Below are 14,886 nucleotides of genomic sequence, written 5' to 3'. Positions count from 1 at the left end.
ATGCAAACTATTAGTGCAAAGGTGAGCTAACACCTGTGCTCAAGTGAGTGTTTATGTTCTTCTAAAATGGATGGTGGAATGTGAAAAGAAGGAGGAGGAGCGCCCAGCCACCCCCACACCCAGACCCCCGCCGCAGCAGCAGCGGCAGCCGGAATTCCCCCAACGCCATACGGGAACAGGCAGGGAACAACCGCCCCCCGGGCGACCAAGACCGCCACACAGGCCAGGGCCAGCAGGACCGCCGCGAGGCCCCCAGAGCCAGAGAGCAGGGAGGCGCGGAGGGAAAGAGAGCGCCGCCCCAGCCCAGCCAGGAAAGCAGCCCCCCCGCCGCGCCGGAAGAGCCCAACGCAGGGCCCCACCGGAGAGGGACGCCCACAGCCCCAGACGAGCACCCCACCACCACCCAGGAGTTCCGGGCATCCCCCCGCCCCGACCCCAGGTACGACCCAGGACCCCCCAAGGGAGACCCGCTCCGCACTCCAGGCAGCCACCCACCCGGCCCACGGTTGGTCCAGGTAGGAGCAAGGCAGGGGCCCGCCGCCCCCGCCCAGGAGGGGGGAACCCCGGGGAAAAAAGGGTGGCCCACAAGGGGTGTTATAAATATGGCCCGACCAGGCTCGGTCATGTTGGAAGTTTGGCGGGGCCCAGCGCCCAGGGGCAAGGACCAGGACCCACCCCCCAGGGACACGAACACTCCCGGCTCAGGTGTAATATGAACCCCCCCACCGTCCGGAGAGAGCACCGCCGGGCCCAGGGAGCCGGCACCCAAGGGACACGGCCGCCATCGCCAAGAGGCCCGCACCCCCGACCAGGGAAGGGGTAGGGGACATATGGACCCAGGTCCCACCTTCCTTGTAAAATGTGTGTGCGTGTATGGGTGTTTGAGAGGGTGTTTGTGTGCATGTGTGTGTGTTTATGTTTGAATATATATATTGAAGGGGGAGGGGTGTGTGTACTAAGGGGGGTGCAGTTAAAATTGGCGAGTAGGGCACTAAGGGGACATCTCCTGATTACTCACAGTGATGTCCCCTCACCCTCCACACCTAGGGGCCCTAAATGTCTAAGGTGCGGTTAAAATTGGCGGGTAGGGTGCCAGGAGGACATCTGCTGCTTGCTTGTAGTGATGTCCAAGCACCCCCCCTACCAAGGACCCTACATGTCTAAGGTGCAAATAAAACCGAAAGAGGGGGGGCCCACTCCATACGGAAACCATAGGAGGGGGTTGGTTGAATTTCTACAGGTCACAGGTGAATTTCTAATGAACTACTGCTGGTCTGCAGAAACTATTGTCCTAAAAAACGACACAGATTTCTTTATTTTGGCTAAAAGCAGCCAAATCATAACTAAAAGACCACCCGGAAAACTTTTCAAACAGCTTAAAAGATGATCAAAGTGGGACTTTGATCATAAAATACAAGAGTTACTATAAAAAATCCATTCATAGACCTATTTATCTCAGCTTCATTCAAGGGCAGATTGCACAGGTCATATAGTTTCAAGTTGTGACCCATGCAATTGCAGCCACACTGCTTTCCTCAAACCAACTAAGAGACCAATTCTTCTACAAAGTCTCTGTATTTCATCACTACCCCCATCCTGTGAGTCAGCAAGGTAACGTTAAGCCTTAGTCACATGCATATGGTCTCTGAAGGTGCTACTGCTTTTGGGGTTGTTTAAACCTAAAGCAAGCGCAGGTGTGTCTCGCAGTTCTTGTGCAGCCGACACCAAGAAAATGGATTGTACAATTGTTGTATGCATGGTTAGTGATTTGTGAAGTACTTGTAGGGATAATGTAAGTTACATGCACTTTTGATGGTGTCGTGCGGTGTCCTAAAGCTGCACTCTATTCGTTACTAAGGTGCATGCACTGACTCCTCACTGATTGCATGCAAATGCTTCAGGCACAGGGTTAGCAGGTGATTAGCAAGTGTCTGTAGGATGCCCACAAAAACTACGCTTTAAGTCAGGCTGCACAAAATAAGTGCGGACTCATCACTTGAAAAAAGGGGGTTGAAAAGCATGCTCGTAAAACAAAAATGTGCATTTACACTCTATGGGCTCACAGAGCGGTCGGGCAGCCTGCACTGCCTATAAGGGCAGTTGTGACTAGAGCCTAAGACAAGAATTTCAGCTCGAGGGTGACTCTGCTCCAAACCCAAAGCCAGAGCACAGCCTCACGTCCTTTATTCGCTTAAGGAACTTGCACTTAACTGGAGCTAAGTTAGTTCATCAGGTAGAGGAAGGTGACTGGTTACACAAACAAGTCAGTTCCTCTTCGCTCCGATGTCAAACTTTACAATAGATAAAGCACCCTTACAGTCACCAAGTGTGGCTAGCCTTGAGCTTCAGAGGTGTGAACCAGGGCAAATCTTCAATTTGGTGTGAAACAGATTACAATAGTATCTCAGTCCTCTGTCTCTCCATCCATTATTCATTCCTCTATCTATCGTTCCTGGCTGTAGGCCATTTTTTCCCCCCCAGCGGGACACCTCCATGCATAATGCAGCAGGACCCTTATCATAGTCCTGTAATTGACAACCTCAGCCCAGCTCAGTCTAAAGCCGGGACATGAGTTAAAGGGCCTCACGAGAAAGAGGGACGATAAAAAAGGAGAACATACTGTTGACGCTGTACGAGTAAATCCGAAAGTAATAGCAAGGGAGACACATTGAGCTACTTAGGAAGAATAATACATATTCTGGAAGAGGGATATATAATAGCACTTTTTGGTTTATGTTTATGGTGGAAAAAGGAGCCAGGAGTGAAGGCAGGAAGGGCATTTTCTCATTTTTTGACATTTTTTCCAAATTGCAGACAATTTTCTGGATATATTAGCTACAGATAACATCAAAGCTGCTGCATGTTCAACGTTAAACTAATACCACACGAATACAAACACATAAATAGATGCATGAAAATCACAAACACGAAAGTCAAAAGCTTGTCTATTGTTTTGACATTACCACTGGGGAGGCTGTCCTTACGGGAATAGGATTTGTGTTCCCTCCCTCCATCTTGGACCGAGTCAGTGGGTTATTTTAGACGCAGGAGCTGGTTTGACCGAACTCCTACCACCCTTCCTTCTTTTTAACAAGCCTGACTTCAAATGTCTGGCATTCCTGGCTGGCTGTAGAACAGCTCTGCACTCCCAGACAGGGCCCCACAGGACCAGAACAAATGCCACGCCATGTAGGGCCTAATCTCAAGAGTGGGGACCAGGCCACAGCCCACAGAGAACCACCCCACCCATGTTCACTTCATCACATCAGACCCTGGAAATAAATTTCAGATATCAGTGTTTGTCAGCAGCAAGGAAGGTACTCAAGTCGGAGTATAGAAGTGCATTACACAGTCCGTTTGTCATTTGCGGAACTCATCCTGGCGTTTATTAATATCGAGCTCCAAGCAGGTACATGGAGGCATGTGAGCCATGATCATTTGATGAAGTCAGGAATGCTTGTGTACACAAACAGATAAACACGTACAAACCAAGACGGTAATTGTACAGGGACACAGAACCCACATCAACAGCCATAAATCCGCAAGCGCAGACATGTACGTCCACACACCCACATACTTCCAGCAAAATCTACTTTCAGTGTAAATTAGCTGCAAAGTGATAGCAGATGTCTGATCTATCCTTTCTTAAGAGTAAAGCCCCTTGTTTAGTGCAAAGCAAGAGAAGAAAAGAGATGTCACGACAAAGGAATGTTCTGGTAAATGTAATTGTGTGTAGGAAGGATGCTGGAGAGCAAAGTCCATCATCTCTCGAGTTTTCTGTTCATTGAAGAGAGGCTCTTAATCTGTTAAGTGCCAAGCAGAAAGATATTTCTTGTAAATGACACTGAAACAAAAAAAAGCAGGTAACCAGTGGGACTTTTTTTCATGCAGCAGAGAGATGGGCAGGTTAGGAGGAAAATTTAACTGCCAGGTCAGTTTTGAAATGGAAAATTGAAGAGACCAATGAGATTCTGACTCAGAGGACATGCTCCAGTTTATTGTGAGTTAGCATTTTGAACGTAGTGCTACCTGTGCTGGCAGTGGTGGATAAAACTGGATGTGTGTGTGGACCATTGACACTAAATGAGAACTGGCCTGAGTGACCTTTCCCACCTCGCATTCCAAATAGGAAGTGCCCATTGGCTCCAAGAAGCCAAACTTCCATATACTTCTATTGAAAATAAAACAGCTATTACTCAGTCATTATATTTGTGAGAATAACCTGTTTTGCTCTGTTACATTTTTCTTGCTAATTCTCATTATTTTTCATAATTTTAGTGTAAGTTCAAGTTATAACCTGGCCAATCAGATGCCTCAATAAAAGCATGTGGTGCCCGCTGAACATTTGAAACGTTTGACAGATTTTCCCGAGCCCGCTTGCAATTGGTTGGGGTGTGGCCCTCAAACAAGTTCACACCTGATTGATAAGAGTAGCTGCAATAGAAATGATGACTCAGACCGACAAATCGCTGCTTACTGACGTCGGGCGAAGAAATGGCAACTGAATTGGCTTCATTTGGCTGGAGCCAAAAGTAAACCATTCTTAACGGGCAACGCCAAACTCATTCAGTCCAGTTCCCTTATAATCAATGGTGTGGACGCTTTACTAAAGTTACAATGCCTCAAAAACCGCATATTGGTTCATCTAATGTCACTGGTTCCAGTCCTATTTTGTTGTCACACAATAGAGTATGCTAAATGTACATTCTGGATCAAATTTGTTTTGTTAATCAGAACATGAAATCGCCTGATCCAGGTAATAAGCGATAAGGGCTTGGATAGATGAATAAAAGTGCTGTGGATTTCAATTAAAAAGAAAATACAGCACAAATCCTGAAAATGTTGAAAAACATCTTTTGTAAATGTGATGTAGTTTGAAGAAGACACATTGATTTTGTAGAGAAGACTAACCTGAACTTTTCTATTCATATTTCTCTTCTGTCAGAGTTCATTTTACTGCCCCCAAAGGAGAATTTTTATGCAACTGCAGGATGTTCTTTTCATCCGCTTTGTGTGAAAAAAATGGAAGGGCTAACAAAAGTGTAAATTTTTCTGATTTAAGTAATTATGTTTCTCTGTCCACTGAAACAGAGTCCATAGAACTACTGTAATGCAAAATCACAATAAAGAGTCACATTATATATTTTTTATTTATTGGTTTATTAAAAGACAAAAAGCAACACCTTGTTTTTTTAATTTATGGGTCTTTTATTTTTTTTAAATTTACACTGTAACATTGCAATTAAAGTACACCTGACGGCAACAAGTGAGGGTCAACTGAGCCTTACTGACTTACTGTGACATTTATTTCTTAAAATCAGCTTTTTTTTTACATTTTTGCCATTTGAATGTTAAACCCTTCAGTCACACTCTCTTTACAGGCCTCTTCTAGTGCCATATCAAAAAAGGTTTATTTCACAGAATTATAAATTGAGACATTACCTGTAAGGTAACACATTTTCTTTTTTTTTTTTGTCTGAGAACATTTTTCTCTAAGAACTTACATTTCACCAAGGATGTACAAAGTTTGACAGAATAAATAGAACTAAATTAAATTCTGCTTTAGTAGGGTTGTTTTTATTAAACCCTCTGAACTGTGCGTTTGTTAAGATTAAATATTGCACTATGGACACTGACATGTAAACTAAAAGCTGAATTTAGTAAAGTACCGTCAAAAGTGATATTGGGACACAATCTATAAAATAAACTAACGGTAAGAAAGTTGCTAAGTGTCCACTTCCAGTTCAGGTAAAATCTCTGACATTTAAACTATAATGAATTAAAAATTAAGCAAAAGGTTTTTTTTAATCAGACAAAACTATTTGGAATTTTAGACTTTCACAGTTGTTTCACAATTGTTTGTTATATTTAAATAAGTGTCATTGCCTAAAAAACTTAAAACATCTATTCTTGATATAGATCAATATCAACCTTCTGGAATACAAAAAAACACAGCTAGATCCTGTTTACAGGGTCAAAAAGTTTCCACAAACACCGTATTTTGAAACACCAAAAGCCCAAAAATTACAAAGGGAGATGCATTTTACTTTAAACCAGTTGGAGGTTTGATGGACAAAATTCGCAAATATTGTTAAATATGTAGAGAAAGTTGGATTTTTATTTTCAAAATGACCTAAACAGAAAACATTTGATTTTCTGAAATCAACTTAAGTACAATGGAGCTATGTTGTTCCAAAAAAAAATTCTTTTAAACATTTTTCACAGTTAACCAACAGTATAATTACAATAATTACTTTGATTGATCTCATCAATCAAACGTTTTAAATCCATACAATTGAAGCGTTTCACAGTCCGTGCTTCGGAGGCCTAATTCAGTCTAAGTTCAGCTCATCCTGACCCACAGACATTAAAGTGTCTGGCTTTCTTTGGCCAAATAAAATTACCCTCCAGCCTAAAGGTTCAGCTATCACTTGAGCGCCTGAGGATGGACGTGAAAATCTGCAGCAGCCTGCCCTATTCCACACAATATAGCCATCCATCACTCCAGGAAACATAACCGGCGTTAGTAAAATGGCTGTGCGGTGACAGGCCTGTCTGCCCAGCCTTTAATCCAGACTTGTAGCACAGTGTGCCTGTTGCTGTTAAATGTATTACATTTTGCCAGCTGTTGCCAGCAGCTTTTCATCCCAGATGAGTTCACAACAACACATCAATCACTCACCAATACCCGATGACAGCACATTCGGTGTAGATTCAGTTAATGAGCAGGGCAATGGTGCACATGAGTTGTAGCAGTGGCAGCAAAAGGTACAACACAGAGGACAGTGTGGATAAATGAGGACGTGGCAGAAGAATAGCTGAGAGACGGTGCTTTGGCAGAGCAGGTAAGGTTATACTGCAGATAGAGATGGGAAGCTGAGAGGCCCCAGATAAGTAGAAAGGAACGCTCCTGCACCGAACACTTGCTAAGTAGTTTTCTGTTAACTTCATTAACAGAAGTGAAACAAAAAATATTAGACGAGGCAAAAGGAGATGGATTGCAGAGGCCACTGCTTCTGGGGTTTGGAGCTTTCCTGTGTTGTCTCAGCAGGAAGTGAGGCGAACAAGAGTATAGAGTTGTAAAGTTTGACTGAAAGTCTAAATCACTGAAAGAGCACACACAAAGAGTTCCCGGCCCGTCCCTCCAGGTGCAGGCGCGCATGTCTGTCTTTTCAGCTCCTCTGGATCTTTTGTGTGGCCCTATAGTAGCAAGCGAGATCCACTCTAGGTAGAAAGAAAGAGACACTTCATCCTTGACCATTTGATTAACAGCTGTCCTCTGTGCCAAAAAAAAATCCGACCCTCCCACCTCCACTGAACTCCCTTACTGCCTCCTGAAAGAGCAAGTCTGGGTCACACACTTCTAAGGTTACTTTGCAGATCAAACTGGAGAGGATAGAAGAAAGGAAAGAAATCCACTGAGACATCACAAGGACGAGAAGAAGACAGGCGGTGGATGGATCGGGGGAAAACAGACTCGGGAGAAGCAGAAATGCGCACAGTTAAGCGAACAGCGAGGAGGTGTGAGACGGCATCACCAACGATGCAAATAAAGGCTGACAGATGCTGAAAACTGAGACGAGTCCTAATTTAAATGTTTTATTTACATTCTCTAATGAACTATTTTTGAATATGCTGGAACAAAGAGCAGAACAGTCATTCAAAGTTACAGATAGTTTCTTTTAAAGATGCTGAATGTGTGCGAGTCAACCATTTTTAATACGTGTTTGAATCGTTCTTAAGCTGTTCTTTTAAAATGAAACCAACATGTATACTTTTAGGAGAAAGAAGCCTTAGAAACAAGCGTTAGTGTTGATAAATATTCTCTTAAGGTTTGGTTCATAAAAAAACACTGAAAAGCCAAAATATTTTAAATAACAATGAAAATCTAAACTTTAGACACGAGTCAAAATAAAAAAGAATCAAACTTTGAAAAATCTTTAACGCTTCCAACTTTTTGAACAATGGTTCGATTCATATCATAATTTGTGGTTGATGATATGACTTGTTGTTCATATTGGTTCATCTCTAACGATTCAGTTCACTGACCAAATCTCAATCCAAAAATTCAGCCAGTGGGTACTGAACAGTGCAGGTGAAGTTTTTCCAGATTCTTTCAAGATAATCAATTGTAAATTAGATATGTGTACAAACAAACAAGTAAACAAGAATTAATGTCAAATTTGTTTTTCCACATCAAAATAATCCAAATGGAACATTATTAGAACATTCTAGCTCACAGTATTGTCACATGTCTTTGCAAAAGACACATAGGACTGGAATGATGGATTGATCCTTTTTTGTTGCCATCACATGTGTGTTGTCTGCTGTGATGCACTTTGTGGGTGTTACGTTGTAGTAAAATAAATCTACTATGCCTTAATCTAAATGTTATTTTCTAAAATTGATCTTGAAACATTTTTAGAATGATTTAGATCGATTCTATTTGATAACCAATTTTTCTCAGATAGATTGGTTTGGGTGGATGGAAGGAATATAAATCGATTCATCGATTTAATTATTTAAACGTTACACCCCTGGAATTACCATAAGAGCTCTGAAAGTGTTCCAAAAAAACAAAAGAGTAAATTATTGCTAAATGAAAAACAATTTCTAAAACCTTGAGAAAAAATTGCAATTGTTTGTGTTTCTTTAATTATTTGTTTCCTGCTTGGTTTAATTACATTTACTCAAGTCTAATAAAGGTCATTCTTTTATAATAAATCCTTATTTATGCTCTTCACATAATGAAATATTAAATTTACTGAAAAGAAAAAAAGAGGAAACTAGGTCACCACATAACCCAATTTGCTTGATATTTTTTAAAGGAAAATGCCAGACATTGTTTTTCTTTTGTATAAAAAATAAAAAGTACATGGGATTTTATTACTGGGCAAAATAAGCTGCCATCCTAGCCTATGACGAACTTTTAAAGCACAGAAACTATAAGATTACATTTGCAAAAAAAGAAGAAAAAAAAGAAAACTTGAAACAAATTCAATTTTTCCTACCTAAAAACTTTTCAAATTATTAGCTCAACAATAAAGAAGCTCTTAAAGCAAAGACAGTTTGTGAAAACCTGAAAAATGTGCATATTACCATGTGTGAACTATGAAAAGCATATTTATAAACAAAATATAAATTTGTTGTTTTGATTTTTGAAAAGCCTTGGCAGATTAAAGTATTTAACATGCCACATCTGTTAGACTGCAGTCTGCGGAGCCGGAGTTCTGGTTTCTATCAACGATGACAAACAGCCCAGGTGGTGCATTAAAATGGACTCCAGGGCAGCGGGGTATTAGCCTGCGGTGCACTAACTCTTCCGGGACTCTAGCTACCTACTTCCTCCCAACGGGGGCCAGTGGTCGATGTAACTTCCTGTTCGCCCATAAACAAACAATTCAATCAACTGAAGTCAGGCTGAAAATCCTCCAGTGCCACTTAAAAAGGTCAAGAGGAAAACAACACTCACTTTTCTTTTTTTTTTTTTTGTAACTGTGCCTTTGGCAGATATACGACGGGCCTTTTCATCTGCATCTCCAGTTGAACTGGAAATCTTACTTGGAGTTTTTTTTTGTCTATTTGATTTTACTGTTTGCTAGTCAGTTTTCTAGTCAGAAAACATAAAATAATACAGTCAAATAAAGAGACAAAGAGTGTCACATCAATAAAGAAGAAGTGTTAAAGTCGCAGCCAATCATCTTTTGATCCATTTCAAAAGCGGCAGTAGTTCATTCAAGTTGTTGGTTGAACTGCTGGTGCAGAGTAAGCCCACTTCCCTTCCCGTCATCCGTTTACATGCCCTCCTGCTAATTCACACCCCCAAATGGAGATGACCGGTACAACAAAAATGGTGAGCAGTAGTGGAGCTAACCAGGCGTATAGTTTTAGGCCAGATGCCAGCTAAGGCGAGGAAGACAGAGACGTACATGGATCAGAATGGAGCAGAGCAGGGAGCTTGTGGCTGGCCAATTGCAGCACCTACGACACTTCTACAAGCTTCGTCCAATGGCATTTTTTCTTCTTCGCCTGATTTACAATGATTTTGATAAAGACATATTCAGAAATGCAGTTTTGAACTTAACTTTCTTTATATGTGTCCTTCAACATGAGAAAAACGCCACAAGAACATATTAAAAACACCAAAAACATGATTTTCACCGGACTGGGTCTTTAAGAAGGAGGCAGGAGAACCCTCGGTTCAGGAGGTGTTCCGTTTAACAAAACCGTATAAATCAGGAGAGCTGCTGACAGAAAATGAAAAACAAACACAGTTCTCATCTACATGTGGATGCATTTTTCCAGAGTCTGCCATCAAGCGGTGCCCCCTCCTTCTCCCTGCTGTAAAAAAACCACAACAATCACAAGAACGACGCAAACACAGACCCGGATCCGGTTCAGCTTCAAGTCAAAGCTTGGAGCATTCCTCTGACATCATGTCAATGCACACATCCTCACAACTCCGTGTGAACAATTTAAACATTAACAGGAAGACAAGCGCAGGAATCTGTCCGTCTGCAGCGAAGCAAAAACAAATCCCGCATCGCCCACACTGCTGAAGGGCCCATTTCCATAGACGCACTGCTGCTCCATAGACGCAGAGCGTATCTTCCTCGGGTACGACACGCTGATCTCAGATTAGTTCTGCGTGTCCAGCCGGCACTTAGGGACACGTGAACCTCAGCTTCAAAGAGCGGGGGGAAACACCGCACCCTTCCTGTCACTCCCAGTTAGAAATGACGTGGACAAGATGGAGCGATAACACAAAAAACAATACGAGCTGTGGCAGAAAAACTAAAGGCCGAAAAGAACAAATTTGCACAAGGATGAGTAATTGCTATTTACAAAGATTCAGGAAACAGTGGGCGATGTGACCATATTGTGTTTAGACCTTCAGTTACCTCATTTCCTTTCCCTGCCATTATTTAGGACAATAGACTTTAACACAAAATTGACTTAAAATTAACTTTATGGGATTCCCCAGTCGTGCCAACTGACAGCAGCTCGTTTATCACTTAATCCCCTGTCAGTATTCATCTGCATCCCCAAAGTCCTTCTTTTTGGCGCTTAAATGTCTATAAAATATTCCACAAAGCTTTGGGAGAAGAAACACTTCTGGACTCCACTTGAACTTGTTTTAGTAACAGATTAGTCAACAGTAGGCTGTGTTCCGAAAGACAACAGTGATAATAATGCATCTGCTGAGAAACTGAACTGATGATGAACTCTAATGTCAGACACATCGTGTTCAAACTCATCCAATTTTTGGGAGCGACTGTGAAAGTTGAACTTTATGCGTGTGTGTGGATTAGAACGTGTGGGTATACGTGGCACAACCCCTGAACGCAGACATGCCCTTACTCGACTTCTTAATCTTCGGCTTCCTGCCCTCCCTCTCGTATCTCGGTATAAAAACTTCAAGCCGGCGTGATTCCTTCCCCCTGCTTTGCTTCAGTTTCCTCCTCCGTGTATCACACTCTGGCAGCTCTGTGCCGTCTTCACAGCAGTTCCCCTGGCCCACAGCCCCACCGCTCCTGCTGTTTCCAAAGGGGGCACTGCACAAAGCAGCACTTGGCTTGATCCCAACAAGTGGGGCCCACATACCTCCCAATCTCTAGATTAAATAGCACCAGTCTCTGAAGTCATTCCAGGGGCTAATGGCTTTTGTTGCTGGGAATAATCCACACATCCTCTCCCACATCCTGGGGTTCCGCTGGCCTGTTGTGAACCCCGCCTTTGCCTTCTTAATTTCTCTCTCATCTCCGTCTTAATCTACGCTTTAAAATTTGCTTGACCTCCCAGCCTTCCTATAGCAGAGCAACCCTGTAGCACAGAGCTGAACCACCAGCGTTGAGCAGAGTTTTATAGGGAGTCATTGCAGGTGCTGCCTGAAGCATGATGCAGGTCCTAAATCTCCATTCTCCCATCTCCACCTAAGTGAACCCTAAGCACTGGGGGGAAAGAAGTGCCTGGGAGCTATCCTCAAAAGGAAAAGAAAACATCCGTTCAACGACAGCCACAGCCTCTGGATCAGCACTTGATGTCCATTCAAAATAAACACAGCAATGAGGCAGATTCTCACAAGACTGGAAAACTATTTCACACAGATCAAAGAACTCTGTACCTCAAGCTTGAGAACAAAGTCCAGACCCTTATGGCTGCCCTCTGTCGCTAAAAAACACTCCTGATTTTATGATGCCATCAGAAAATCACAGCAGTCATGAGCCCATTTCCTGTCTGTGGCAATTTGTTCCTGTAAAGCCTAAAGTGGAAAGAAAAGAAAAAGCAGATAGGCGGGGGATTCAAGTTTCTGCCAATAGCAGACGAATGCTTTTTAACATCCAGCTGAAACCATTGGTAAAAACGTTTTAAATGAAAACTCCAACAACCTTTATTTTACTCTAATTTATCAACCTAAAATATGTCTGGTAACAGCTATAAAGTCACAGTACCACCTCTGGATTAACTAAAAAATAAAAAAAATAAAAAAAGTTATGTCTAAAATTATGGAATATGGTATTCCAGTGATTGGCCACATGTAGAAGAAACCAAGAGGGAAGGCAAACACTGTAGGACTGCAGAGTGAGGGTCTATGAAAGAGAAGGAAGAGTAACCTGGAAAAAAAATCTCTCTTAACAACAACAAAGAGGAAAAGTATAAAAAACATGAGTGGTTTGAGTGAGTTGGTAAATGTCACATGCAAAGTGTCAAAAGATGAGAAGTGTGAACAGGCCAGCAATATGGTTTGGGCAAATTAAGATAAAACTAAATGTCTTAGAGGCAGAAAGTGAATAAATAAAGACAGTGATGTCGTTTAGAATATTTTTACTTGCAAATATGAATGCATTCAAAAATGGGAGCTTTCTTGTAGGTTTGCTGGAGCATTTTAAAGGATAAAAGTGAGACAACAAAAGTCCCAGAGGATCCACAACGCAGCTAGAAAGTCTAAAATCACAAGAGTCACAGTAAAAAGTGATGTTGTTCGGGAAAAAAAGTGATTTTTAGAGGAACTCACAGGTGGAATTGTTTTGAAATATATTGTAAAACTTGAACATAGGGCCAAGTAGCTTATCCTCAGCTCACTTGAAGCAATTTTTTCTATCATCTTGGCCATATCATCATCATGGAACCCCTACTTTTTAGAAAATGGTTTAAAAAAAATGGTGGTTAATCAGTGAACTGACCGGACTTCAGATATTTGAATATTTCCCACAACACCAAAGTTTGTCAGTTCTGCTTTGCTGTCTACCAATATATTTCTACACTTTTTGAGTTTGCTGACATGTTCACTACCCTTCTTTGTTTTGATTACATTCTAACAGAACCAAAGTTACCTGGCCATGCCAAGACTGGAAAACCCAGCAGGAACGATGAGAACATCAAGACGGGGAAAAGGGTGCACACCAAGAACAGCGTGAGCTGCAGCCAAACAGCGAGGAAGCAGTTTGAGGACGCTCATCTACAAGAACAGAAGAAAAAAAAAATTCTCAACCAAAATTCTGCTAAAATCCAGTAGCAATACTAGCTGTCTCTTCTCTTCTCATCTTCTAATCTCTAATTAGTTGAAGTCCCTGAGACTTGTTGTCAGAACTCCACCTGGGCCTTCTGCAGCAGGCAGACAGGGCTAAACACGCGGTGTGGAATCACCCGCTGGGACCAAGCCGTCAACTCAGTAAACCGGCAAGGGTAGTCGCTATGGGAACAAGAGGTGCCGTCATTCAGCATGGCTGAATAATCAGTTACAGAGAGCTCTTCATCCTCCAAGGAAGAGTGGCAGAATGCAGAGCTTGAATGGGTGTTCTCCTCACCACTGCAGTAAAAAAAAAACAAAAAAAAACAACAGGGTTTTCAATAAAGGTTCACAAATCATGATTTGTTTCAGAACAGAGCTTGAGCTGATGTACCAAAAGTTGAGCTTTTTTGACTACACTTAACTTAAAAGTGACTTCAATATTGAAATATATAATCACATACATGATTCATAATACAGAAAAAAGTTACAATCATAATCAGTCTAATCCAAAATGCAGCACTATCTCCATTCTCATCCCTTAAACTGTTCCAAAGGTGTGAGCCAAATTTCCTTCCATTGATTCACCAGGAATAAAGGCCTCCCTTGTGCTGCAGCTGGAGATTCAAGGCGCTACGGCTGTGCTGCGGCTAGATGAAAAACATACGGGGAGGGGAGGGAGGGGGGATTACTGGAAAGCCCTGGTGGACCTGCCAACCAGACCTGGCTTGTTCATAGGGAGACCCCAGCCCAACCCTGCCCAACCCACAGTGAACTGGGTCTTTTTAATGAACCAGACATCACTGTATTTCCTGTGCTTCCATAAAAATTTATGTTGGCTTTGCTTTTGCTCTCCAAAAATAATTTTTGCCAGCCAGTAGATCCACTGGCCTATTGTAAAAGCTTCAGGCAAATTTGTTATAAAAAGCTAATTGCGCACTGAACCCCATCCATCACCCGAACTTGAACCGCATGAGTCTAGGCACGGTGAAAGGAAAATTTCCTCACGAAAAATTGAGGGGCCAATCTTCAGCCTGGAGAGGAGGCGGTCCACCGAGAAGAAAAGGATAGAGGAAATGTTGTAACATACCTGCCGGTCTGGAGAGGAAAGTCCTTCACTGTTTTATGAGAAGACTTTCCAAGCCGAGACACAAGTCGGCTTTCAGAGCTTTCCCCTCGCTCTGGCCTGGGTTTGGCCATATTGCGGCAGTCCAAAATTTTCCCAACCTCAGTTTCCGAAGCAGGAAAAGTTTCTGTTGGGACTCGGTGCCAGTGGCCCACTGCCAGCGTGAAAGTGGACGCAGGCATGGGCATGGTGACATAGTAATTCCAGACCAAAAAATCTGTGGAAAAACGAGAGAGATCATGAGCAACAC

At 42.3% G+C, this 14,886-nt stretch overlaps 1 protein-coding gene across 8 annotated transcripts in view; it reads right to left on the bottom strand.

Moving 5' to 3' along the window:
• aopep (aminopeptidase O (putative)) overlaps positions 1 to 14,886 on the bottom strand; it is an 84,848-nt gene that overhangs the window by 64,539 nt on the left and 5,423 nt on the right. For all 8 annotated transcript variants that reach the window (XM_011478979.4, XM_078953120.1, XM_011478980.4 and 5 more), the window contains exons 4-6: positions 14,601 to 14,853; positions 13,597 to 13,810; positions 13,335 to 13,459 (exon numbers count right to left, since the gene is read on the bottom strand). In XM_011478979.4, the coding sequence (XP_011477281.1) occupies positions 13,335 to 13,459; positions 13,597 to 13,810; positions 14,601 to 14,853 (592 nt within the window). The remainder of the gene's footprint in view (positions 1 to 13,334; positions 13,460 to 13,596; positions 13,811 to 14,600; positions 14,854 to 14,886) is intronic.

This window comes from Oryzias latipes, chromosome 9, assembly GCF_053564925.1.
Source record: "Oryzias latipes strain Hd-rR chromosome 9, Olatipes_Hd-rR_3.1".
In the NCBI taxonomy this organism is placed as follows: domain Eukaryota; kingdom Metazoa; phylum Chordata; class Actinopteri; order Beloniformes; family Adrianichthyidae; genus Oryzias; species Oryzias latipes.
Note: the sequence above shows the minus strand (reverse complement) of the source record. Positions and strands in the feature narration are given on the sequence as shown.